The sequence below is a fragment of the Pieris rapae genome, chromosome 18 (genome assembly GCF_905147795.1).
Source record: "Pieris rapae chromosome 18, ilPieRapa1.1, whole genome shotgun sequence".
Taxonomy (NCBI): Eukaryota; Metazoa; Arthropoda; class Insecta; order Lepidoptera; family Pieridae; genus Pieris; species Pieris rapae.
In genome coordinates, this window is record NC_059526.1 from 33,721 (window position 1) to 61,016 (window position 27,296).

A 27,296-nucleotide genomic window follows, 5' to 3' on the forward strand; every position below is an offset into this window, starting at 1 on the left:
GTTCAAGCCTTCGTCGAAAGTATTCGAGACCGTGAAATTCGAATGGCTGTGAATCTAGGTGACCATAAGGACCTCAAGCTCAAGACAATGCTCTTTCCCATGCGTTGGAAGTAGAAGCCATTTGCAAGGATTCTCGACCTAACCGCATTAGGGCTGTCACGGAATAACGTAGTTGGAGCCTACTAGTAGTAGTAGTAGATGGCTCCAACTACGGAGAACCTCTGCGGAGAAGTAGGGCATATGACGTTTTCGCGCTGGCCGGTTCTTTAAGGAAGGCCCCCAAAAGTTATGATCTCTCTAACTCCGGATGGGAATAACATTGTCATGGTGAAGTTAACGGAACTAGGCGTGAGTTAACCCTTGAACTTGATAACCCCGATCGTCTTGATCCTTAGGCTTTTCATAGAGATTTTAGTTCTCTAAGCATTTTCTACCGAATTTATCATGAGGAGTACTCTGAAGAACTCTTCGGACTAATACTAGCAGCCGAGTTATATCCTTGGACGTCAAGGCGAATGCAAAAATTCCATCCTCTCCATTGCGACGCTTGTCGTTCCACAAGAGTTCTTTCTAAGCTTCTAAAAAACAACAGCTCTTTCTAAGCAACAGCTCTTTTTATACTAAAAAGTGTTAAAGTCCGTTATTTTTTTAAATAAATTTTCTTAGAACAACTTTTTGCAAGTTTGCAAGCCAATAATGTATAAATAATAAGTTATACGCTATACGCTTGAGTTTTCACTAAAGTGACCACCATAATTTTAGACGAAGTCATATTTTTTATGGAAGTAATTTTAATCTGCGTCCGTTGCGCTTTATATGTTGGCACGAGGACAAATGGCATGCAAACTGGGTCACCGTTGACAATATTGCCCACATTACTTTTATATCGGCTGATGTTGGATGCATTTAGGTACTTAGCCGCCAGGTGACACGCGGTTCATATATTAAGGACGGACCCAAAATTGAAATCAAAGCTCTACACACAGGTTAAATATTTGTGGTTTAATTATCTTATGTGTATGTAAGGATATTATTTTTTACAGAATCTGTATATGTATACGTCAGTCACTACATGTCTTGTGTGACAATTAAAACTTTGCAAGTCACTAAGACCAAGTACATGCCCAAGGGAGCCATTTATTAATTACCGTGATTTTTCTTTATCAACAGAGGACTTTTTTTGTTCAACCTCTTATTTTCGTGTCAGAATAAGAATATAATATTCTCGAGTAGATACGTCGTTATTTAAAGTCGGTTAGTAAACACCCTACTAGATGGCGTTAAGATAATGATAAGCATGAGTATTTTATAATTAATAATGTGATATCTATTCCTTATATTTAGCATGAAGAGCTTCTAACATAATATATAAATATTATTAACTAATATATAATAGTACCGTAGTCGGTAGTAGACTTATAGCTACAAAATATAACTATTAACCCCTATTCGATGCAAGATGGCGCTTCTGCAAAATATTTTGGTACAAAAAATGATTATTCTTAATATTATGAACTAGAAAATAATAATCCACCCGATTGAATTTATTAAAAATGTTTAATAAACTTGAGGTTTAGTTGACAAGTTAATGACAAGTTTGATCCAACCTGGAATGACGGCACGTCACTACGTAGACCCTAATAAAAGTTTTAATTGAAAAAATATCAAACTCGCCAAAAGCTTTACGTTGAAGTTAAATGAATTTGTAGATGCGGTATAAGTTAGGTAGACAATACCCATCGGGGAAGGTAAAGACTATCAAAATATTATTATTTTTTGTTTATCTTCTTATACGTAAAAAAATATTCTACGTTAGATAATATCACAGTCCGCAAAATTGTTAATTTATAGATTTCTCTCTTCATATTGTCCAAAAAGCTGTATTAGAGTATTAGGATATTCAATTTTTGAAAATAGAATCAACAACCACCACGGTACCATACACATAGTAGGTCAACTAGGGAGTAGGTCCCGTATACATTGTATTGCTCTGGCGAGAGCGCCACGTAGCGGCTTTAACCTTTAACTATGCGTCAGCTCTCGGGACTCGGCGGAATGGCGGAAGATGGCCGTCGCGTGTAAGCTGTAAATCATTTGTTTACTTGAATTTTCAAAGTTTTATATAAGGAAAGTCGTTTTGATTCTTCAATTTGTGTTTAAACGTATTTAATCAGTGTTATTAATGTTTAGGATTTCATTTTAGTTAACTTGTGTTCAGTGTTAATTCAAAAAGGTGTAAGTTTCTGTGATCGAGACGAGTTCTCTAGTGTTTTGTGTGGAATGTGCTGATAATATCATAGTGTATGCAGCGTTTTATGTTATTAAACTATCAGGATAGCATTCCGAACTTAAAAGGTAAAAAAGTTCTTTCATATGTTTAAAACTTTTAGAGTTTAATAATAGTTAAGTACTTTATATACCAGAGAAACTTCACCGCGCATGTTCATTAAAGTTTCTCACTTAGAGCTTTTTAACTTTTAGTGTATACACTGTACAAAAAACTTTTTAAAATTATGGTCTAGATATTGAATTACAAGTATAAGATAATAATTTTATCTGTACATATATATGATACATAGTATTAGTATATATTATATATATATATATATATATATATATATATATATATATATATATATATATATATATATATAGTAACATTTAACATGTTATAACTATTTTTCTTTATATTTGGAATATAATTAAAATCCTTTGCACTCCTACTAAAATATGCTTATGGAAACTTTTTATACATATCAGATACATTGGGACAGCAAACTTCAATCCCCTGGTGAAATATTTTTTTTAATTCTCAACCAAAAAGCAACATAATAAAGCATATGCTGTTAGTTTAAAAGATATTTTGCATACATGTATATTGTAACATTATTTTATTTCTTGTTAGTACATTACTCTTAACCACATCTGTTAATGTTAAATGTATTAAGTTAATAGTTTAAGTGATTTGTAGTGAGTTGAAGTAATAATGTTTACTTTCTTTACTGAGATATACAATCAAGGGTTTGCTGACAGAAAATACACAATTAGGTGTTCAGAATGCGAGTCTATTCTAAACATAGCATTAAGTAAATGAAATGAAATCAAAATATCTTTATTCATATAGGTAAACATGTACACTTATGAACGTCAAGAAAAAACCAGTTCGCAAGAATTTATTTAGTGATAGTTCTCTAATTTCGCTTGGGAGTTGTTGTAAACACTAATACAATTTCCATATAAGGAGTGGTTTATCTTCTGGAGCCTGGTGGGTCGCACACTCAAATTAGTTCTATTATGTGTATTATACTGGTGAAAGTCACCATTTGTTTTAAAATCGTTCGAATGTCATAATATTTAGTTCCTTCAATCTATTCCGTACCGACTCCCTCAGGGAAACACAACAAATACCCCAAACAGCCCTCTTCTGCAACACAAATATGGATTGAACCTCTGCAGCAGCACCCCCCAGAAGAATACCCTACGACATAACACTGTGATTATATTTATTATATGTTCAAACATGGTTGTATCTTCATTTCTTTTTTTTAGATTTATATTAAATTTATCAAATGTAGCATTGATAAGCTTCCAGGCATTCCCCTCATCAAACAGGTTCTAGTGACTTCTATCACACATTGCACTTTTCCAGAAATGGTCTGCAGTTTATAAGCCAGCAATTCAATGTTGTCATCTGATTTTAGTGTTTTGGATGTAGAGAGCAGGCATTAGTGCTTAATACACAAAATTATACTAATCAAATAAATAAATATCTTTTTGTTTATTTTAAAAAGAATTCATAGATCCATTTATAATATTATTTTTATTATCATAGATCCTTTTACTGCTTCATGTTTCAAATTTAATGTAATAGACAATCATATATGTATAAATATATAACTATACCATATTTAGTAGATGTATAATCTCTGGATCAGTATTCGTAAAGCACACATTACTTAGTCACCACTGTCTTAACATAAATTATGATTAGCATACAATGTGCAACTCACTACTCTACCTACATAAGAAATATAGACATAACAAAAGAACATAGCTCTATATATTTAAAGGATAATAATACATATTGCATGAATTAAAACATGCTAACACTTAGTTTTGGCTCATTGATACTCATTAGACCAGAGTTGGTGACCATCATTATTATTTTCAAAATAATTAGGTTTCTTTCTCAACTATTATAGTTCCTAGTTGGTGGATGCAAAATAGTATATTTTGTGCTTTTACTTTACAGAGCAGTCGTTAATATTAACTATAAAGAACAGTTACCAAAGAGCACGCGGTACAGCAAAGGTGATGGTATCGTGGGCTATCGTTCATCTCATCGCTTAGCAGGCCGTCTCGTAGGCTTCAAACTTGAGGCTGACATAACAAAACGAGCGCTACCTATCGTGATCTGAACCGCACGGCCCGCCTCTCTGTAACGGAAACTTTGATTGTGCGTAGTTTATTAATACACATTCTGCCAGTAACATGAGTATATATGCATTATGTAATTTAAAAAAAAAATGAGCGCAATTAACACTCGTATATATAATTTGCTGTGTTAAGTAACGGAGTCTATATATTTTTTATTAGAATATTAACTGGTCCGGAGCTCTCGACTTAATATTATTCTGATTTTTTAGACGGCCGATCCGTTTTACGGTTCGTCGCTTCGGATTGTCCAAATAATTACCCCTGTCAGTTTGTCAGAGGTGGAGGAGGAGGTGGGGCGTATGCGCTTGTGAAGTAGCTTCGATTAAAAGAAATTCCTTAATTTTCAGTTTTTCACTTTGTTTTTCATATTATTCTTTACTAGCGACCCGCCCCGGCTTCGCACGGGTACAATGCTGATACTAAATACACTACAGAAAATCTGTGAACGTTGTATATAAAAATGTGGGTTATCCATAAGACATAGACATATACCATCACGGACTTTTCTGTAGACCTTTTCAATGTGTACAATACTTAGTACATTATTTTGATAAAACTCGTAGGGTTCAGACTTCAGCCTGCGTTTGGAATGTAAGCGGAAAAAATGTAATTATTTACGACATCACATTAGAAACCTCAAAAATAACAGTACTTCTCCACTATTTAATGGATGTTATTATGATGTGTTTATGTTACATATAAACCTTCCTCTTGATTTACTCTATCTATTAAAAAAAACCGCATCAAAATCCGTTGAGTAGTTTGAAAGATTTACATACAAAGGGACATACGAAATATTTCATTATTTGTAAATAAAGTAGTCTATAAATACGTTACAAAGTATCTGTTAATTCATGTAACTTTTAGACACAGATTACACATAAATTAAAAGAATTAATCTACCCGCTACAGTGGTGTGGTAGTGGTCAGTAGCGACATAGTATTGGTGACTCTGTTTCAGTAAATTATTGCGACTTACAGCGCGGTGACAACTTGATTAACTTTGCGTTTATAAATATTCAGCCATTCAGTACTTCGGGGAATTTACTATGAGGCACTAATTTCTTTTCATAAATTATTTAACATTGCAGAGTGCTGTGAGGCTGCAATTTCATACCTACTCCGGCCTACCCAAAAGCGGCTTCTCAATTTTCCATTAGGATCTAGTATTTATTCTTCGGTCTTCCACCCATTTATCCCCAGAAACTCTTATTATTTCGTCATTCCATCGCTTTTAACCATTTGTTATCGTAGGAGTTATATTGAAATTACATTAAATAATCGTTGCTTTTGAACCATGGCCGTGTCAGCGTTTAAGTCAGTAAACGAGTGTAACTTAGATGTAATAACTAGCCGAGAATGTACAAAGTGCTCATAAGCCTAAAATGTATTTGTGGAACAGTCGCAAGGCGTACAGTCGGTGACAGAAGCTCATTTGGGGCGACGTACGTGAGAAAAGCGCGACATTTCCGAATTCAGCAAAACTTGTTAATTCCGGGAGGAACAATAAACTCAATTGTATAGCAATAAAGTAATTATGTCACAGCTCACACACGTCAAACGGTGCCACTCGCTAAAAGGATTAAGATTGTTTTGCATAATCGCCGCAGTACCCCTTTTGCTTTTTGTTTTTCACAGGCCGTAATGCCTACGCAAAAAGGAATACTTTATTATTATGTATTGAGTTATTAAGAAGAAACAAACATAAACATAACAGAAAGAAAATATAAAAAAATCACTTTAGTGAATTTATTTAAACCAAGTACGATCATACGAGTGTATGCAATCGACTGGTGAATAATATTTGTAATGGTATGTAATTTGATATTGAGTAGTACCTATTGTAGTCGCGTATAGAAATTTAACCTGGAAGGTTAGCTATCAGATATACCAATGAGGGGAAATATTTTTAATGTTGTTGGTTATTTTAAGGAACCTCTAAAGTCTAAACAACAATTAACTTTTTTAAAGTTGTTTATGTTTTTAATTTTGTATTTTTTTTAGCATAACTTATGTTTACATGTGTTGTCATACATATTAGATATAAAATTTTATAAAATTATCAGTAGATTTAGTAATATGTATGATGTTGTAGACTTAATAAATAAATAAGTACTTAATAGTATTAATGAGAGAGTACATTTTTATTTCTGAGGTTAGCAGATTGTACGAGTTTCATTTTAGTTACCTCGTACCTGACCATGACGCATGCACTACATAAAGTGCACAATAACAAGAGATTGACCCAGTGCAGTGAGCCATTAGCATAAACTGCGCGACATTACCATATGAGACGATGCACTTTTATATATCTTAAAAATGTACTAACATACTATCATATATTCACATGAAAGATTATAGATAGTTAAAGAGTCGACAGTTCAACCTTTCTCTCGGGCAGCGAGAAGTGGTTTGTTGTACGCGTAACTGTCTCGTTTTCTTTGCCGGATAATTCGCTACAGTTTCAAGAACTTGCTGGATATATTATTACAAGAACTGCGAAAGTTCCCTGAGACGAGCCTCCGCTCATCATTAATATAATGCAATATACTTTTATTCAATTAAGTACTTGTAAAAACATATACTCTAAATGACATATTATAACAATCAATCATGTCTCACATTCGCGCCTTTTGTACATTAGCAGGTACCAAAAGCAAGAGAGCGATCGCTCAGTGTCTGTGACACGTAAGGTTAAATTTAATTATATCAATCCCATTGTTTGCGGATTGTGTTCTCACGGCACGAGAAACAAAAACTAAATAATTACTGTTGCGGTTTTACTAATGACACGCTTTTTTTTCTAAAACTCAACGTCGGTGCCCAAATGCATACGGCAAATGGATGGCTTCAAATACACTCCTTCCTTGTAAGTATGATAATTTTTATCAATTTACTCTTTTGTCAGCATTTATACCACCGTCAGTATTAACTAATTCTTATCTGTGATCTCTGCCATATCATAAGAAGATTCTGCACTTAGCTGTTGTATAGTTAACACACAATTGATATATATATAGCTAGCTAAAGTTGACTATATCATGTAGTGATCATAAATTGTCATAAAACAGTAAAAATATCTAATATGTAATTATTTGTTCTACCACTTCAGTCCCGTCGGTATTATTTGATCATATCCACGGTAATTTACAATGTAAAGTAGCGTCCGTCTTTCTCAAACCTCAGGATAATGTTAATGATTCGAATGTGATCAGAACTTTTTGTGAAGTTAGTTGAAATTGTTGCTCTTGAATTAATTTGTGTTCTGAAAACATATTACGATCTCGCATTAGTCATGGCGATGTCCCTCTTTTATCATATAAGCACTTATATATATATAAGCTACTCACACAGTATATTACCGATTGTGTCAAAGGTGTTCTCCATCGAGAAATAAATGTCACCGCTCTGGTCAGTTGTCAAACTCCGCGATCGCTATCGTCAGACCCTGAACATTGTGATGGATCTTAATGTCAAATCGCCGAACATACGTTGTAAATGTAAATGTGTTTAGTTCTTGTACTTTAAAAAGGTGCAAGGGTTTACAAACGCTAAACTAATTTTGATAATTGACAACTCATTTAGTATTTAATAGTTTCGGCGTATCTAGCAACTTGCAACAGTAATAAAGCTGAGATAACTCCGATTCAACTGCACAAAACACGTATATGTACTGCGTCCCATTTTTTGGGCTTCTACTACCTGCTCTGGGTTTCCAGTGCCGCATATTCTAAGATACTACTGTACGAGTGATTATACTATTATTGATAACAAGGTTTACGTCATTCTTTTGTACCTGATTATAATAATTTTATATAAATTTTAAATAAATTCGTTATTTTTTGACATATTCACAATTAGAGGGTTTTTTCCATTAATCTTTATCTAATAGTCTTCCTCGTAACTTTTACCGCCAAACTGTCCCTCATCTTTTCAGCTTTAATAAATAGCACATCACAACACACGTACATATTAAAACAAATCACACATATTTTAATTCCAATCATTTTGAGAAGTTACAGAGCCTATACCTATAGCTGCATTTATGTGGCATTCTGCACAGATTAAATTGCAGTTGAAATAATTTAGTAGTATCTATTTTGATACAACGGGTGTAAAGGGGGGGGGGGGGTAGGTAATTGTATTGCCTTTGATCTGGCGAGGATCATTCCGCGCGTCAAATACACCAAAGACCACGCTTTGTGCGAGATTTACCTGCTCAAAAACATTTTGCTGTACTCTGTAGTCTCAAATGACAGATAATGTTTTTAATATTAAATACGTTATAATAGTTATTAATTATTTATCAATGTACCTACACGGTACGTAATAAAGTCTGTAAATAACTGCTGCTGCTAGAAATTTTTATTACATATTGATAGCAATTAAATGATTGGTATAACTAACTCTTTTTCGATGCTAAATTGGACAGGTTGCTCTACTGGGTTATTTTTAAGAATGTCAGGTGATAAGCCAGGTAACAAATGGTAGGCGTAGGGCTAGTGTACAAGTCATAGGTCTTTTAAACGACTAGCAGACCCGACATCCTCTCTCTACATCCTCTTTTACGATTTTTGCAGCAATGTTGTAAATGTTGAATATTAGTCGGGGCCACTTGAGATGAAGCATCAACACGGTCAGTGTTAATCCCGATGCGAACTTCTGACCGCTAATAACTTTTTATCTTACATATAATTTTTATATATATACTAGCGGATCCGACAGACGTTGTCCTGTCTACACGTCTTTAATTTCAAAATTTCAATTTTAATAAGCCATTTTGATGAAAATTATTATTCAAATGTTATGACAATATCTAACGATCCAGCACATGGTCACACACGATATAACACAATGATAACAAAACTTTTTTTAAATTTCGGGACAGACTAAAATTAAAATTCGAATATTATTTAAAATTTGACACTGCGATGGTAGCGCCGTCTGTCGGATCCAATGTAAAACATTCCAAAATCAACAACAACTAATAAATTGAAAATTAATTAAAAAAACATTGTCCAGCGGACAAAATTGTGAATCTAAACCATTCCCAGATCCCCTTGAACACACACAAAAAATTTCGTCTAAATCGGTCCAGTCGTTTAGGAGGAGTTCAGTCACATACACACGCACACAAGAAATATATATATTAAGATATATATATATATAAGTCTCATAAAACATTTTAGCAATTTTAGAAATAAGTGCTTAAATAAACTAAATCCAAAAATGTAATAGTGGATGATGAAAATAGATAATAATTAAATGTTAATTAGTACAGTCACACAGTAAAGTACAGGTACAGGAACAAAGTATCAGTATGTTTTGGAAGAGTAGCTCCAGAGTAGGTAATTAGCAAGCTCTGAGGCTGAGCGTTCCCGACTCCGAGTAGGCGCAAAGTGATAGCTGTAGCCTGCGTGACTCTGACACGCATATAAAGCGGCGCATTACGTGACACATGTTACGTTAACGACGTCAAGAGACGTTTAACACACGATTGCGATCTTTTATTAACCCGCTACATTCACCCTCTGCCGGGTAGAGTCAAGACATCATAGGACGTAATCAATCGGCCGGGCTTCATTTAAAAAACGCCTCACCAAATTTCAGTATTTAAAGGTGTAAAGAAATACAGGATTTAGTTTTTTTAATACATCAAATCTGTATTATAAGGATACACGTATTAATGTATCTACATATACTTAATTTCTTGAAATAAAAAATGTCGAATCTTGGATTTGTTATCGTTGTATTTACTCTGGAAGAAATATATATATGGGGAACATGAACAATGATAGTGTATATCGCGTTGCATTTGTCTCAAGTGAGACGCGAGTATTTCAGCGCGTCCATAATTCGAACATTTGCTCAACTCTCGCAATATTACACGCCGTAAATTTCCCGCGATATCGCGACACATCTACATAACGCCGCCCTCTGCTTACAACTGTTTATGCGTTCAGATTCTATATAGATTATATTAATACACGCTTAAGGTAATCAAGAATCGCAAAAGCATGGAAGAGCTTTTGGGCGGTTAAAAAAGTTATGAAAACGAAGATGGTAATAAAACGAAAGCTCTTAAATACTTGTATACTGTACCTTCTAACATATGGTATGTCAATGTGCGATGGAACGATGTATGATTGGGAAAAAAAGAAGAGACAAAATAAAAAATATAATAAAGATATAGTGGATACACAACAGCAAAGGCAATGGCAAAGATTGACACAGTGCAGAGAGGAATGGCTGGATTTGGAGGAGGCCTTTGTCAGAAAAGGGCAAACTGATCCACTAGACGATTAAAAATTGAAATGTGTTTAACTGAAAATGACAACTGTATAAAATTATATCTATAAAGGCGAAATATAATTATTATTAATATCCATTAGAAAAAAAATATATCTGTTGCACTTGGAGGCGAAGTTAACTGGTTTTAAATAAATAAAAATCATTTATTTCAGATCAATTAATAAGTCCATAATATGTTGTTACTTAGTATAGTAAAACTTATAACTAACAATTTCAACACTACTATAAAATAGATCTGAAATAACCAAAGCAAAGTTGATCGTAGTCATTTCTAAAGATCATTATTAGTTTTTGTCTAAACTAAAAGTTTTTCGAAAGCATATATTTGGACGTGAACGGAATTATGGGAGCAATGTGACGTGACTCAAAAACCATTCTTAACTCTCGAGAGATATTAAACACTCGACAGACGACACTCGGGGTGCATTTCTTTGATCATATTTTAAACTTCGTAATATTGTTGTCACAACAAACTGATACCTTTAAAAAAAGAGATTACATTAAAGTAGATTTTATTCTTGTTAGTCCAAAGATAAACCCTGTTGGCGCTTAACAAAAAGTGTTTACTATGTATTGTTATACATAGTAAACACTTGCAGCACATGACGATTTACAATGGTTATAATAGCCTGCTTCATAACTTATGTAACGAGTAATTAGAGCCGGTGATGTCCTCTGTAGGGTTGTGTTTACCAAATTCTAACGTTGAGAAAATACTACTTAATACAAATTGTACCCTTGCACGAATTATGACCGATTAGTGCCACTGACATACCTCGTAATTAGTACGCAGAACGGAACGAGAATTTCAATATCGCTATAAAATTCAAATTTAAATCAAAGTAATTGTAAACAAAGCCCAATAAGAAAAAACAATATTCGTTTCATAGAATTTCAGTTTTTATTTTTTTAAGTTAGTAAGTAAGTAGTAGTTAGTATTTTATATTATAAATTTGTTTTTTTAAAAACAAATTTCATGGTTTTATAGAAACAATGGAAACATGATATGTATATTTTACCCTGCCTTTATTAATTTTAAAATTTAATCTGTTAATATGACAAATAATAATTAAAATAAAATAGAGATATAACATATGTTCTCTGGAGGCTTAGAACGTAATTAATAATGCAAGCAAATGATTTGAGAAGATTACCAAGTTGTAATTACGCATCAACTCCTTGCCTTCCGCTTCTCGGAATACCTATCTACCTAATGCTTCAAACAGCGCCACAATACTAATACTATGGAAGGACACTTACTGCTTTCAATTGTTTCAACGCTATTAATAAATTTGATTCCTGGAAAGGATATATTTAAATATTGATTAGTTTGCTGGCTGGTGTCGCGTCTTCGTGTAATAACCCTTACGTAATTATGATTCATTTTCCTGCTGAAGCTATAAATAAATTATCAGGCAACGCTCAGCCTTTAAAAATAAAAAACTTCCTAAGGTGAAGGCCTTACCTGTTGCAGGTTGGAGAGCGCCGCACGACATTCGATGAACAAGAAAATATGTTCTTAGAAGTCTTTTTGTAAAAGAAAATTGTACCAAAACCATAAGTAATAACTAAAACAGCGCTTAAAGTTTATGATACCGGGCTATTAGATCGAATACAGCAGGTTAGGTTAGTGTATGTATAAGTATGCGAGTCTATACCTTGAGGTCGTGCTATTGAATCTTACCTGTGCACCAATAAATTTTATTTCTATATAAATCTATATAGAAAATTAACCCAGGAAGAACTCTTTTGTGATAAAGCAGAAAAACGTGAAGCAACGCAGATACCACAGCCAAAATTGACATGTATGAAGTGTTCAACTGCTTGACTATTGGGACAAATGTGTCCACAACCCATTCAGTGGCTTGAGTCATGTCAGCCATTCAGAGCCAAGAGAGGGGTTTTGTACCTACTTTAACATATTAATCGACTTATTATTTTGGGGAAACGCAACGATCTTATATATTTATTTAATATGGTGCAGTCTGTTGTTTATTTATTTAACTGAATCGTGTAGGTGCATACATGATTACCTATACATATGTGGGTCTATAAATTTCGTCTCGATATTGCATTTCAATGAAATGAACACAATGACGCTTAGAGAGATTTATGGATTATATTTTTAAATATATTCAAAGATCGACAACTTCTTGTGTAGCCCATATGTGCTCACACCCAGCTTAAGCTATTGATGAAAACCGCTAAAGACATCAGTTGAGATGAGACTAGCGTAAACACACGAACAAGCAGAATAAAAACTAATTCCGGAAGGCAAATCAATATTGTCTGGATATGCATTATGGTTAATCTGTGCTCTTGTATCGCTTGTGCCAATCGGCTAATTGAATGTGCACCGGATTACTAGTCGTTCGTACTTTATTTCATCATAAATTTATCTCACATCGGCTTCCCGCAAAATATTACTATGCTATTTTCCACATAGTGATAGATTATACTTGCATAATTTTACTATGGACATAAAACACTTTATTTCGTTAAAGTAATAAACTCTTATAAAGTATGACAGTAACATTTTCGGGTGAGGTCGAACCACTAGCAGTACCTACATAAAGCGGGAATACAGTGATAAAGTTAGGCTGCTAAGAGCAACTCGCTAAGCGTCTAGCACTTGATTTAAACTTGCTCTTCGACGACCGACACTGCAAATCTCAGACTGAAGGAAATAATATATATATATTATATTTATACCTATTATGGCTGTCCTTTTTTGATAATAATTGTAATTAAATTGAGGACGGCGTCGCAGTTGGTAAAATCATACGTCAAGTTACGACGGTTTCGAGTTATCTAACCATCGGTTTATCCTCAAGGCAGCCATTTTTTACTGGTTCAATAAAATCGGGAAATCGGTGTACGCGGAGGCCTTTTAGCATATTATAGCTGACTATCATTCAGCACGTTTTGGATATCGTGACCGATCGCTCGCCTCGACTCTTTATAATTATGTTTCTTGAAAATCAGTATCCGTCCAATCGGCCATTTTTGTCGAAATTAACTTAACCCTTATTTTATAAAAGTAATAAAGTCTACGACAACAGACGGCAAGATATTATCAATATTATAGCAATTCTTACGTAAAATCATCATACAAACTATTTATATCTCATTGAATCTCATCCTGCTCAGCTGTGGTTAGACGATAATTCTATTTATATATTGGCCAATCCCATCTTATATTTGACATATTAGTTTCCTCTGTTTTTATAAGTTTATAATGCGTTGCTTAAAAAATAAGATTAATATCTCGCTTAATATATGTTAATAATCAATTGAACTAGTAAAAGGAAATACAGGTAAAGCATTCGTAGGCCAGCCGCAGGATATCTAATCGTGAGGATGTCACGACTCGTGTTACTGGGAAACGGCCCGGGGCTTCCTATTGTGTTAAGTGACTAATTAACTTTAGATTATACGATTCATGGTGAACTTAACGGAACTAATACTACGTAATTATAAAGTTTGTAGGTTGTACCTGCACTTAAAACTATTACGATCAAAGATTGATTACTTACCGAAGACTGTTTAAGTATTTAAATTTGCCATCGCCGTACTATCCAACGAATGTCATACTCCTATAATAGTGCCGGTTTCGTTGACGTTGTTTATTGCCCTGTAACCAGACTCTCAGATGGAGATTACGTCATCTGGAAGGATTGCTGAGCGTCGTTACCCCTTTTAGGTTTTGTTGTATAAATCATCGTCAAAAATAGGTAAGCAGAGAAATCGTCGAAAGTTAGGAGGGTTGTCCCATAATTTGTTTATCAAGGTTCTATTAGATTAGAAATGAATCATTTGAAATTACAAATTATGAATCGAATGTTATTGTGAATGTCGCGTGGCGCAGGTGTAATAGCCGGAACTAATTAAGTCCGCCAGTAATTAGCTCTAAACAATGAACCCAAATAGCACATTCCGCGTTCTATATCATTTATTTGGTTGCGAATATCTGTTACATTTCATTTCCAATAATATGAAAATTATCATTTGTCACAAATTGGATTAAAGTTTAGCAGCGTCAAGTCGACTAAATGATATATATATTGTCGTGAGTACTATTGGCCTTTTATTTAGCTACTTTTTGTTCGTTTTGGAGATTTACAATTAGTTTTATTTTATGAATAAACATATACTTTTCTCGAAAGAGGATTAATCTGTCCTACCAGCTATTGAATATGAAGTGCGTATCTAGAATTGCCGCACTCGCTGTTCAAAACAGTTAATGTATAAATATTGCAAAATATATCCATAGTAAAATTATCGAGAAATCGCGTGTGGTCCGACACAGTTAAATGTTTATCGATGTGTGGTCAGCGCACTCGATGCGCAGCCAAAACTTTACTATACTGCTGTAAAGCATTCGATTTACAACGCTTTTTGTGTGGCAACTATACTCATCAACATCCTTTTGTAACGAGCAATGTACAGATGTTAAACTGTATTTGAACGCGCGTCATCGAACGGATTCGCTAGTTGCTACTCGTTAGTCGTTACGGCTGATTGAACTCGTTTAGTTTTATCGCTCCATTTGAATTATTAACACAGATTTTTAATCGATATCTTGGTTTTTCCGGTTTGTAGTTATACATTTTCCTTGTACTTAAATGGATTTTTTATTTTTGAAAACCCCGCTCCTATTCCGACTTTAATTGGGCTCTGAATGTGAATCAACGGTATGAATCGTTGTATTGACAATTTTGCGGCGACTGAGCTATTGTATGCGGACTCGATGTCCGTCTGTGCACCGATACGGAGTTATTAGGCGACGCAGAACAAATGTTTGATTCTTGTTTAAAATAATTCGTAAGAAACATGGATATACATACTTAATTATAATAATGTTCATATGCAATGCATATCCTATATGCAGCGTTCTCGCGTTAGGTTCATTTTCACGTGTAATAAGAGTATTAGGTTTGCCGCCAGTTTACAAAAACAAATGACAAATGAATACAATGTACTACTTTAGGTTCCAACGAGTTAAAAAATTTAAATTCAAAAATGGTTTCAGTAGCAATGTTTCTAACTGGCCAGTTCTAAACATTTTCAGTGTTACCCTCGTATATTCCGATTGTGATACGTAATTTTAGTATTTTATTTAAGTAACTTTAGGTAATAGTTGGGTGATTGAAATTAGTATCATGTGTATAACCTATTTGCAAACAGTCGGCGGCTGCCATAAACAGTAGGTAATGGCTGAAGAGCCAAATGTGTTACTAACGGCCAGCCTTCCCGGACCTCCCTATCCCAACAGAATGAATAACGGGAGGGAGCAAGAGATATGGTTGCAAAAGGCTTGTCAAAGTTTTATTAAAGCGCTTGTTGGTGCGATTAGCGAGAGATGTGTCTATTTTAATCATTCTTAAGAATTTTGGATTCATACGTCTCGTTTAAAGTAGTCGGTAGACGTACTGGTCTCCAGTAAGGTCAGCTGTTATAAATTGAATTAAAATTAATTAGTGAAGTTGATCAAACTCGGGTTTGGTGTGTTGTGTCAGCGCGGCGGGTGCGGGCCTCGCTGAATATTTATGAACGGACCGACGGACGATGCTAACTTATATTTGTGGCGGATTTATTGTATTGGATTTGCATTCATTCTGCCAGAGTGATTAGGAGATGTGCTTTGTGTTGACTCATCGAGGTATCCGTCGCACTAACTATTGTTTGCCTCTACAAGTCCCTGACACCTTGCGATTATTTTAAATTTATATAAAACGAACACATTATTCTTCCTCCCAACCCTCCTGATTACTGTTATCAAGCCTGGCTTTAACCAATCCGATGTTTATTAGAATGTCGTTTGTTGATTGTAGTGATAAAGACGGCTATCTGTAATGAATACTTTGTTATTGGGTGAAATTAATTTAATTAATGGACGCTGCGTTGTGTCTGTTCATTAAGAGGCCGCGTGTGCTCATTAGCGATGGACAATTACTAACTAATTGAATATCGGTGTTGTATGCAAATCGCTGGCGGCCCGGGACCACCTCAACCTCTCCGTTGCTTTTATTCCGATCGGGAATTCTGAAGACGTGTCCTCGTCGCGTCGCAGTTGTTTCGACGTTACAGGTTTTTCATTTAGATTTATTTAAACTCCAAAACTTTAATTGTGTCGGGTTTCGGCTTTCAAAGGTTTATTAATGTTTCCGTGGCATATGCCATAAAAAGCTTTGAATATTCATTTTTAATCAACGCATGATATGCGCTTAAATTAAAATTTGCAGTTTGCAATTTTCGTATAGTAAGTACATAAAATATTAATTTGTATCGCACGCATTACCATTGGAATTCAGAATACATTTAAAATATGACAGGATAAATGATATCAAAGTTTTATAACTAAGTAAGTATTTCCTGCCATTGACCAACGCCGTCCCTCTTGCAGTCATACTCCTCTTCCAGAAATAATGTAAACATCTTTCTCAAATAAACGCTTACGTGAAAAGTAAGCATAATATTTTGTCGAGAATTGTATTCAGAATCATGATTGATATTAAAAAGTAGATGGGTGTAGAATTTTAAGGACTTGTTCCAAAACTTAAATGTATCCACTGACTTAAAAATAACGAGTGGAGAATGATGTCAGTATACATGAGAGACAAAATCTTGTGTGCATTTAAACTAGTCCAGCCAGTTAGTTCTGCTACAGATAAAAATTCATTTTATTTAATGAATTAAAGTCTCACCAAAAAAATCTATTCGAAATGGTTATCTTTGGCTTTTATAGGGGCCTTTAATTTAATTGGCAACTAGTCCATGGACCACTACTACGCACTGTTTCCAAGGGAAATTTCAAAGAAACTCGATGGCACCGTGGCATTTAGAGCACAGTGTCCTCTAAAAATGACCATAATTTGAAGTAATGGGTGTAGGATTGGACTAGATGACGGCCAGGCATCAGATCTCAATCAAGATATTTTGCTTCCCAACGGGGTTTCGACGACTTATGGCTTATGGCTTAAAGCACGCAGCCGCCCGGATCTTTTCTGGTCTTCGACAGGTGAAGTGTTGTTACAGCTATCAACGCAATCCACCCCATTCCATATTTTTATTTGTAAATTATAATTGTGTAATAAAATCGAAAGAAGTTTTTAAAATAATTAAGAAGTTGAAAAAAGAAAAGTTTTTTTGCAACAATATTTATCGTCAGACTAGTTCACAATTTGTTTAATATTTCGAAATATATAATACTAATAATATACTCTAATATACACTATATTTGTGTTATTAGATATATATAAATGTAAAATTTTTCATACTAGGATATAATTTTTTTATACTTATCAAAGGTATTTATTTTTTAGAAGTTGGTAAAAGTAATTCGAAATTACAGTCATGTCAGCTGAATATCAAGATCTAGAGAATTATGAGTCACACTATGAGTTTATTTGTACCACGAATTGTATGAATTATCATTGATGAGTTTTCGTACGCCACGTAACCTTCCTTCACCTGAACGGTTCCAACTGCACAAAAAACTTTTGCAATAGTCATCGCTTAACTGTCAGGCGATTATCGTCTTAAAGAGTATGGCACTAAGAAGTATTGGAATTAAATGTAACATAAAGAAAAAAGGGACAAGACTCAGGTAGAGAATTGAATACAAAGATGCGTTCCCTGGCGTTCGAGACGCTCGTACTTTGCGGGCGTGCGTGCTCTATTACCAAAGGCGTACGACTTATTTTTATAAATATATGCTTCAATTATTTTGTAAATACTCGTTCAAGTTTCGAAAGCTTATTGGTGGTCAAATGGTTTAGTTAAAATTCTTAGGTTAGTTTCATTCGGTTTAACGAAATGGGATATTGTGGATTTTGTTAACTTCTATTACCTAAGTAGTGAAAATTTGGAATTATTGTGGTTTCCGTCAATATTAATAGTTGTGTTTGTGTGTCCTGACAGTGTTGAGTGATCGTGTTTTGTCAATAACGGTATGTTTTACCCATATGAAAATCATTCAATTTCGTCTGAACTCTTCTACAGAACTTGCTAGAGCAGATGATTACGTATGTTGAAATGAAAATCGGATTTTCCTAAATAAGTGCGACCCAAAAGCGGCATCTCGTTATAATATCTCCAGTTCATCTGACAAAAATAATGACTGACAGTTCTGCTTCTCTCAGTATTTTCAACATGGATGTGGTTTTTCAGTGAAATAGTACTCAAAGTTTCTAATTGTATTTCAAACCGCCAACGAAGCTGCTTTCCGAATGAAATAGAATTCCGCTTTTTATTTCTGCTTTTTCAGCTAAATTGTGCCACGCTGAGAGCTCTCATCGAAATATGTGTTATTTCATATTTTTTATTATTTAAGGCCAAGAAGCATAACGAGTTTATGGAGTAACATAAGGTGTATGTGGTGTCCTTGATTTTAATTGTTTTTAAAAAACTTCGGCGTTTTAAGGATCCAATGAATCTTTTATAATTGTAGTTAATTCTAATATAAAGTTAATCGTGTTTCAGATGATCAACAAAAGCATGTAGCGTAAGGCATACGCCATGAGTCACGCGGGGCTCGTGTGGGCGACGTTGCTCGTGATGTGGGCGGGCGGGCAGCTCGGGCAATCGAAGCAGATGAGCGAGACCCTTCAGCGGGCCCTCTCTGCCGTCAGGGGACCCAGTCCTGGCGCCAAAAAGCTGCTGAATATTCCTGATGATGGAGGTAAGGCTTATTATGAATTATATAAAATATTAGTTGTAGATTCAAATTCAATTCCAAAACAAAATTAATATCTTTTATTACGAACGGGTTTCTGCTTTCCGGATGTATAGCGTTAACGTACAGCATATTAAAGGTCCGCTCTGCTACATTTGGAAGCGGGGCGCACTCGACTGTAAGGAGATACAAGAGTGAAGAGCGGAACTGGTATCTTTCGGTAATGTTCACCCGAGGAGCCATTGTCGTACCTAGGCGACGTCGACAATTATGTCTGCGACGAGCTAAATTATATTATTCATGTGAAAGTGGCATTTTTTCTTACTTAGTTTAAGGTATATTTTATGTATTACAACGCAATTTAAAATAAGCGATATCTCGCTCTTGGCTTTCGGTAGCAGTCATTTAGGAGTAAAGCGAAACGGAAGTGAGACTAAGGTATGCGCCCCGCGTCGTCCGCCGAGCCCTTAGCTCACAAAGCTCTTATTAATTTATGTACTCCCAAATTGCCTCTCGCACTCTGTCACTCCCCTCCGTGAACGTTTTAGACCTCGTTTATTACACTAAAATTCGGCGCTCCACCTTTTTGTATAAGACTTCTTTCCATTCTAATAGAATACTTTTTAATACTTGCCCTGAATAGCTTTATAGTAAAATGACACTTGTCCTTGTCGTCCAACAATAAAACACAGCAATCGAATTTGTATGGCCAAGTCTCTTACATTCGTAGCGAATAGGATTAGGGCTCGCGCAACAGCTAAAAGCTTATTAAACCGGACTGATTACCTCCAATTACACCGGAGATTTTTTGCTCCCGCGAACATTTTGGGACAGAAGCTTGCATTTAATGCGCGCAGATAGCGCACGATTTATGTCACCTCACCAATCTTTGTCTCGCAAACGACCTTCGTTCCCATGATTAATTGTTCTAATTGCCAATCCGCACCTGCGACCGTTCGATGCCTCAACTTACTACGATTTGTCTTCTGTTATTTGCAATTCGGTCTGCGCATGTATACGACCTGATCGATCTTATACTTGGGCATTTTTGTATAAGTTGGACGTTACTGTTAGATAATGTCCAGAAAAAGCAATTAGATCGTTACAAGTTCAAGTGGAACCAATTACGTATATAATGACGTCACGTAGGCCCATCTAACTCACCGCAGCGTGACTCGACCGAACAGTATCTCGCCGTCGTCAGGACGTTGGCTCTCCTTTATTTACTTTAAACATAGCAGCACACATACGACGTTTTTTTCCAGGAAGGATATAACATTTTAAGCAATACCATTACACTTATAAACTATTGAAGATAACATTAGGTGCATCGCATCTATATGCAGTTGAGGCGAACGAGTCCCACGAGAGCGATACGGGACTGCAGCTGTGTGACGACGGTAGATGTTATGTAGTTCTCGTACATTTCAGGGTTTCTTTACGCGGGTAGCGACACTTTCATCCTACAGTACCTACTTACTTTTATGCAACCGATGGAACAATATAAGTCCTACAAAAGTTATCCAGTGGCCGGCTGACACACGTCGACCGACTTGATGCCTGCTGCTGCCCACCAGTTACCAACTTTGTCACAGCTTTGCTCTACTTACGAGATAACATGAACGCACTACTTGACACTTTTTCACTTGTTGTGTCGATTTGTGTTTTCGAGTCGACAGCAGCGCCTCAACAACTCATTAATTCTTTGAATTGGTTTGTTGAACTCTCAGTATAACTAGTTTATAATCACATATGCATACCTATTTTAGTTCTATTTTATTTAACCAAATTCTATCCAGAGAAATGAATGTTTCCGATTCTTCAAAATCTAATGAGTAGTATCAGAGTTTTATGTAATCTTTTATCATACTCACAACAAAATACACGTTTACATTTCGTATGCAACCCGTATTAAACATACAGGATATTAAAAACTTGTGTACGCTTGGGGCGACCCAACTCGTCAAAATGTACAGTTTTTCATTTGCGTTCTACGAGCTTTGATTAATCCTCATTTGTTCAAAGCCAATATTTAAAACACACATACCCATAGAGAATCCTAATGGGAGCCTTTACTAAATTTAAAATAAAGTCTTTTACCACAAAACATATTATCATCTATTATATATTATGATGATATTATATATCATTATACGAAATGACACACACATCGAGAGGACACGTTTTGTTTTAGGAGCTTGCTCGCAAAAGCGTGTCGCGTTAGGTGCGATGTGGAGTAACGGGCTGTTTGCCGGGTTAACTTTGACATAGCAAGTTAGAGTGTTAGGTAAAGTAATCAGAGGGCCAGTGGGAGTTACGACAACAACACACAACACGACAACTGAGAGGAGTGACGAGCGGCGTGCGACCTGTCGACGCTGCGCCCGCTTGTTTATTTGTACTGCAGCTAGGCTCACATGACGACATTTCAGCGATATATCATTCTTATGGATTTTAAAACTACCACGTGTTGAAAACAGCTTTGCAAAAAATAAGAAAGGGTTCCAAAACAACAGAAACTGAATCCTCGTTCAAAGGCCGGCAACGCGATCGCGAGCCCTCTGGCATCGCTTATGATCAGACCGACCTCATGCTCGTTGGCTCGTTTTTGTGTCCCCTATTAAAGTAAAAAGAAGTAGCAAGAATGGGCACCTCAATATTATGCAATTGAATTTTTCGATTTGAGTGATGTTACTTCCCACATGTCGCTATTGACTTTTAAATGATAATAATTATGCTCGACTAACTCGCTCGATATTATCCGGTCTACCACCGGTCTATAGTACCTACCCAAACTGTTAGGAACACAGGGTGTAGTTTTCATGTGCCCGATCCGTTCAAAACAATGTAATCCCGGCGTGTGCTGATACACGTAGTAGTCGTGAGCGGTGCCGGAAGTGTCGGCGCAGCTCAAAGTGACCTCTTAACATAATTAGACCTGCGCCCGCTAACCGCTTACGGTGCCGCACCAACTTAGCGCAATTAGCTTGGAGCTGGGAACCACATCCTTCAAACGAGTGAATGACTCCTAACGTAAAAGAAGGCCCACGTATTTCTTATTATTCTAAAATAACCTTATTAATGGCAAGGCGGCCTATATGTGTCCTCACGCACTATAAACAACGTGAAGTTTCCCGCGATGTTAACGAAGCGTATACCAGTATTAATGCATCGTATAATGAGTAGCGGCTCCGTGACATGAGCATCTGTTCTGCTATCAGTGTGGTCTAATGTGGATCAAATGGGCAACTTTCGCCTCTTCTCTTAAAAAGTATTACTGTATTATCGTATCGCTATTATAATAAACTATTTCTTCTCTTAAATATCAATACAGAAAACAACGATAGCGCGTTACATTGTAAAGGAAAGGCTATAAACTAATGTATTGACACATCCCACGCGGCTCTACTGCCCCTCCTCGGGTGCGTGCGTCGGACATCTCCTGTCACGTACCCGATGAATGAATGGGGACTTAATTATCAGGGCATTGTGTCCTCCGGACGGTTCCCGTCGAAGGGTTGAATTGCTCACAGAATAGTTTTATTGTGTGCTAGCTCATTCTAATGTGGAACTGTGGTGACAGCGACGAATACATCAATATTTTGTGGTTTGTCTCTATTATCAGTATTTAATGAGATAATAGAATTAATTTGTTTGTTTTACACAAGCAACTTTTAGGGAATTTATTAACGTTCCATATTTGTAAAACGGGCCTTTTAAAATTATATATTAAAAAAATAGTAGTTGATTATTGAATTTCGGAATTTTATGCTAATATTCTCTCTTTTTTTTTAAATCACATTATCGATCCTTTGTGACATCAAAAATCCTGAAGAATGTAGTTAAATCTTTTAAACCGTTCTTCTCTATCGTGATCAGTCCTAGGTAAAACAGCTTTGGTGTTGGTTCAACATGAGAAGTTTTGATCATTAGCCGAAGTGCACCTCCACAAAGGCCGTATTGGTGAATTCGTTAGAGCCCTTCGGTCACTTTTATCGACAACAGTAATTCATCCGGAGCACGGGCTTCAACACTCGCGCGTGTCGGCAGCTATCGTAGGGCTTTCTATGTAGGATATCTTTCATTAAAAATTTTAAATGAAACAAGCATTAAAGATATCTATCTACATCTAAACGAGCGTAAAGTAAATTCGTAATTACTAGAGTATCGAGCGAAAATAATATATGTAATAGATAATTTTCATATTATTTCGTAAAGCTATCAGAATATAGAAAACCTGTGATGTTTCCGTTAGTACAGTATGTAATTATTACTGTTAAAGAAAAAAAATAATGGTCTAAAAATTTTTTTTTATCTTCTGGCAACCCTAGCGTGCTGTGCTTTGAGATTCAAAACAAGTCGATACCGGCTCGCGAACCGCGCTTCGATGAACGCTTATTTGCATTCAAAGATAGTTTTGTTACGAAACATTCACATATGCTGGTCCATTTTACATTATTTAATAGAAATCTTTACAATGCTTTAATAAGTGCATGTATCAACCTTATTTTCCCGAAATATGTATTCCTGATTTCATAGTATAGGTATAGGTAATATGCTAATACACTTGAGTACTGGTTATTCCAATTATAAAGTTTAAAAAAAACTCGTCGTAGACGCGTCATATCACAATGGCTTCCTAATCCTATCGCTTATCAATACGTAGATGATATTAAATTAGAATATGGGCCTATCAAAAGTGTCTTTTAATCACGTTAGTTAAGCCTAAATCTTTAAAACCTTCTCCCAGGCATGACTTAAAAGTTAGCACTAGATAGATACACCCGTCAAGAAAATTGTGATTTAAAAAGCTTTAGACTACAAAATTATTGCTAATGCCTTTCATAGGTATGAAAATTTTAAGGTTAAAAGAGTTCAAATTTTCATTCTCCTCAAAGAGCCGAGATTCAAAATTAAATTCCCGTTTTAAAATTAAAACTAATTTTTGTCCACTAAACGTTGTCTTCCTGATCTTAAGATATATATATTTTTCCTTCGAATAATTGTCATTCAACAGAGCGGCCATTAGCCACTGGGTCCCCGGGGGTGTGGGGCTGAAGAGAGGGGACGAGGCTCCATTAGCGAGAGATAACTGTTCCACTATTTATCTTGCGGCTGACAAACTTTACGCTTTAATATACCTAAAGATGCTGACCTTGTTTAGTGATTTCCTTCGCATGCAAATTATTCTATATTTATAAAGCAAGTAACGAGTGACGAAAGTGAATGAGCTATGAAGAAGAGGAAATGGTACCTACTACTTAATAAATATATAATAATTCTTCGGAAAAACAAAAAGTGTCAAAACCAAAGATTGTTGATAAGTTTTGATAACGTTGATAGTTACTGTTCGCTCCACAATACTTCAAGTTCGCAAGATTCCAGATCCGCGCAGAAACTTTAACCATTCTCAGCTGAAAACTCTAAAGTGCGCTCGTTGACATCCCTAATTGAGAGCCGAAATACGCACACACGCGTTACCCATACCCTAGGGCTGTCTGCGGAACCATATATTATATAGTTGTCATTATTAAAACTTCGTGGAATAATTTGTAAAAAATTAATAGTTTGACACATTTGTTGATCCTCAGCGTTTCTCACTGAATCTTTTTAAAATTTCTTTGTCATGCTTACATATAAGTAGGAGTCTACCCGTGCAAGCAATCCCAATTTGTTAACAAAAAGACGAATATCTTAGAAAGTTCGTATGTATGATACCGACAGTCTTGTTTATTGCCGGCTAGGATAATAAAGCGACATAATTACGTACATAGCCGTGCAGTATTTACTAATATTAGCATCTTAAAAAGTACTTTTTACTCAATTTTTATATTGGTTAACGTGGAACTATTAAACTGACCGGGTAGTCCGTATGTATGTATATAGATTTGTGTTTAAATTAATATATAGATTAGTTAGACTCAGTTTTACCTAACACATACAAAACAACCGTATCTGCCCGTAACCGTTAAATCAATAATGCTTTAACACCTTTAGTTTTTTTTATTAAAACCCATGAAGATAAACAAACATTATATGCTATCAACTAACGTATGGTATAGGTATATATATAAGTAACCCTGAGTTCCAAGGACTAGCCACTAACAAAATCAACCCATTAGAATATGTAGCTAAGGGGATATTTGCTTTTCGTTCGTGGAATCGCTATCTGCATCGATGCGCGATTGTGTAAATAGACGAACAGAAAAACACATATTTATCAATGTTGACACTGCAGTCAATGTTTACTCGAGATATATTAACAACCTTAGCCACTTTTGAGTGTAGATTGTATCCCGTTGACACCTTTAGGTATTATTTACATCAACTGCAACGGTCTGACTCTTTTTATTGAAAAAATAGTAAATCTATTTTTTATGTAACAACACATCATAGTAAAGAACTGAATCTGGTAGGCTTAGGAAATTGTAACTTTGAGGAATTATTTGTTTTGCTGAACGACAATGGCACTCGAGCGACGTTATGTAGTCGTGTCGGTACCTATGGGGCATATTCGGTTGTCTGGCCCTCACAATAGACTCGAGAGGGCTCCCGAGTCACTTCCAGGTGGGAAATAGTTAAATACGTAACGACCCTCGCTCGACTGCGGAGCCGAGACAAGAGAATAGCGATTTAGTTTTTTTCCATTGATATTAAAATAGTACTTAACGAACTATGATTTTATGATTAAAGGTATTTTGATGTTCATTGTCAGTCACTAGATTGCCTCATTAGAATTTCAAAACCAAATCGTAAACGGATAAGATTATAATTATAATCACTTAATTATTTAATAGCGGGAACATGAACAACAAAACGCGATCGGCCATGGCGTGTAACACGCGGTAAGCATGACGGTATGAAGAGCGAAAGGAACGTCGACGCACTATAAAAGATTAATGCATCTCTGCAAGGATATTGTTTCTTTCTGAAGCACCGGCTTTGTCAACCGAAAATATAAGACGCATTATTCGTGACTGTTGTCGCGCTAACGCTATCGCAGATGTATGAGGATGTGCGGATCTAGGGAAGTGGATGGAGATGAGAAGCGAGAGGGCAAGATGTCTCATAAGTCACAATCGAATACCGTTTATGTATATTAGGAAATTTTATATCCTTAACTCGGTCATCGGGCGGGCGGGAACCGGTAGGGCGGGCGGACGTGACCGATACATTACTGCGATGATTTACTCGACGCTCGGGTTATTGTTTATGACCTTTTTGACAGTTAGTTACAGTTTAGTTATTTTGTAAGGTTGTTTTAATAGTGGCGGAAATGTAAAATGTATATTTGACGTATTTTTTAATGATATGACAGTGATTTATCTTCTATGTAATGTTTAATCTAAATAGCGATTTTAAGTATAGAAAGACAGCAAGAGTTTAACGAATAACACTGTCCGTCGAATTGCCTTTCCATTTCTAGCCAATCATTAAAAACGCTCTGCAACGAGCATACCACATATTAATTTTCTATTACTAATATGATGTATGTCGTTCTTTTACAAGGGATCAAAGTTGATTGGCGCTACGATGGAGCAGATAGTATACGTAGAGTAGAGGCTAAAATACTCTACTTGCTCCAGTTGAAATATATAATTTTTGTAGTGTTAGTTTATTTTAAGTTTAGAACTTTACTTTCTTATTAAAGATGATGTAAATAATTACTTATTAAATAGTCAATTTAGAACTTAGCGGTTTACCATTTTAGACTTAATATAACTCTCAGAGTAATAATAATAATGTCACTTATAATCTCTTTATAATTTTAAAACCACCCTTGGTCTAACATCTAAAAATATTTGCAAGACAAGTGAAGTAAGAAACATTGCACACGCCGTTTCAGTTTACTCTTAATTATCGTATAGGC

At 35.5% G+C, this 27,296-nt stretch overlaps 1 protein-coding gene across 1 annotated transcript in view; it reads left to right on the top strand.

Moving 5' to 3' along the window:
• Window positions 1-2,046: 2,046 nt before the first annotated feature.
• The window catches only part of LOC110999595, a 170,559-nt gene continuing 145,309 nt past the window's right edge, over window positions 2,047-27,296 (top strand). Inside the window, exons 1-2 of the mRNA XM_022268727.2 lie at window positions 2,047-2,355; window positions 19,234-19,432. Of these exons, the coding sequence (XP_022124419.2) occupies window positions 19,270-19,432 (163 nt within the window). The 5' untranslated portion in view covers window positions 2,047-2,355; window positions 19,234-19,269. The remainder of the gene's footprint in view (window positions 2,356-19,233; window positions 19,433-27,296) is intronic.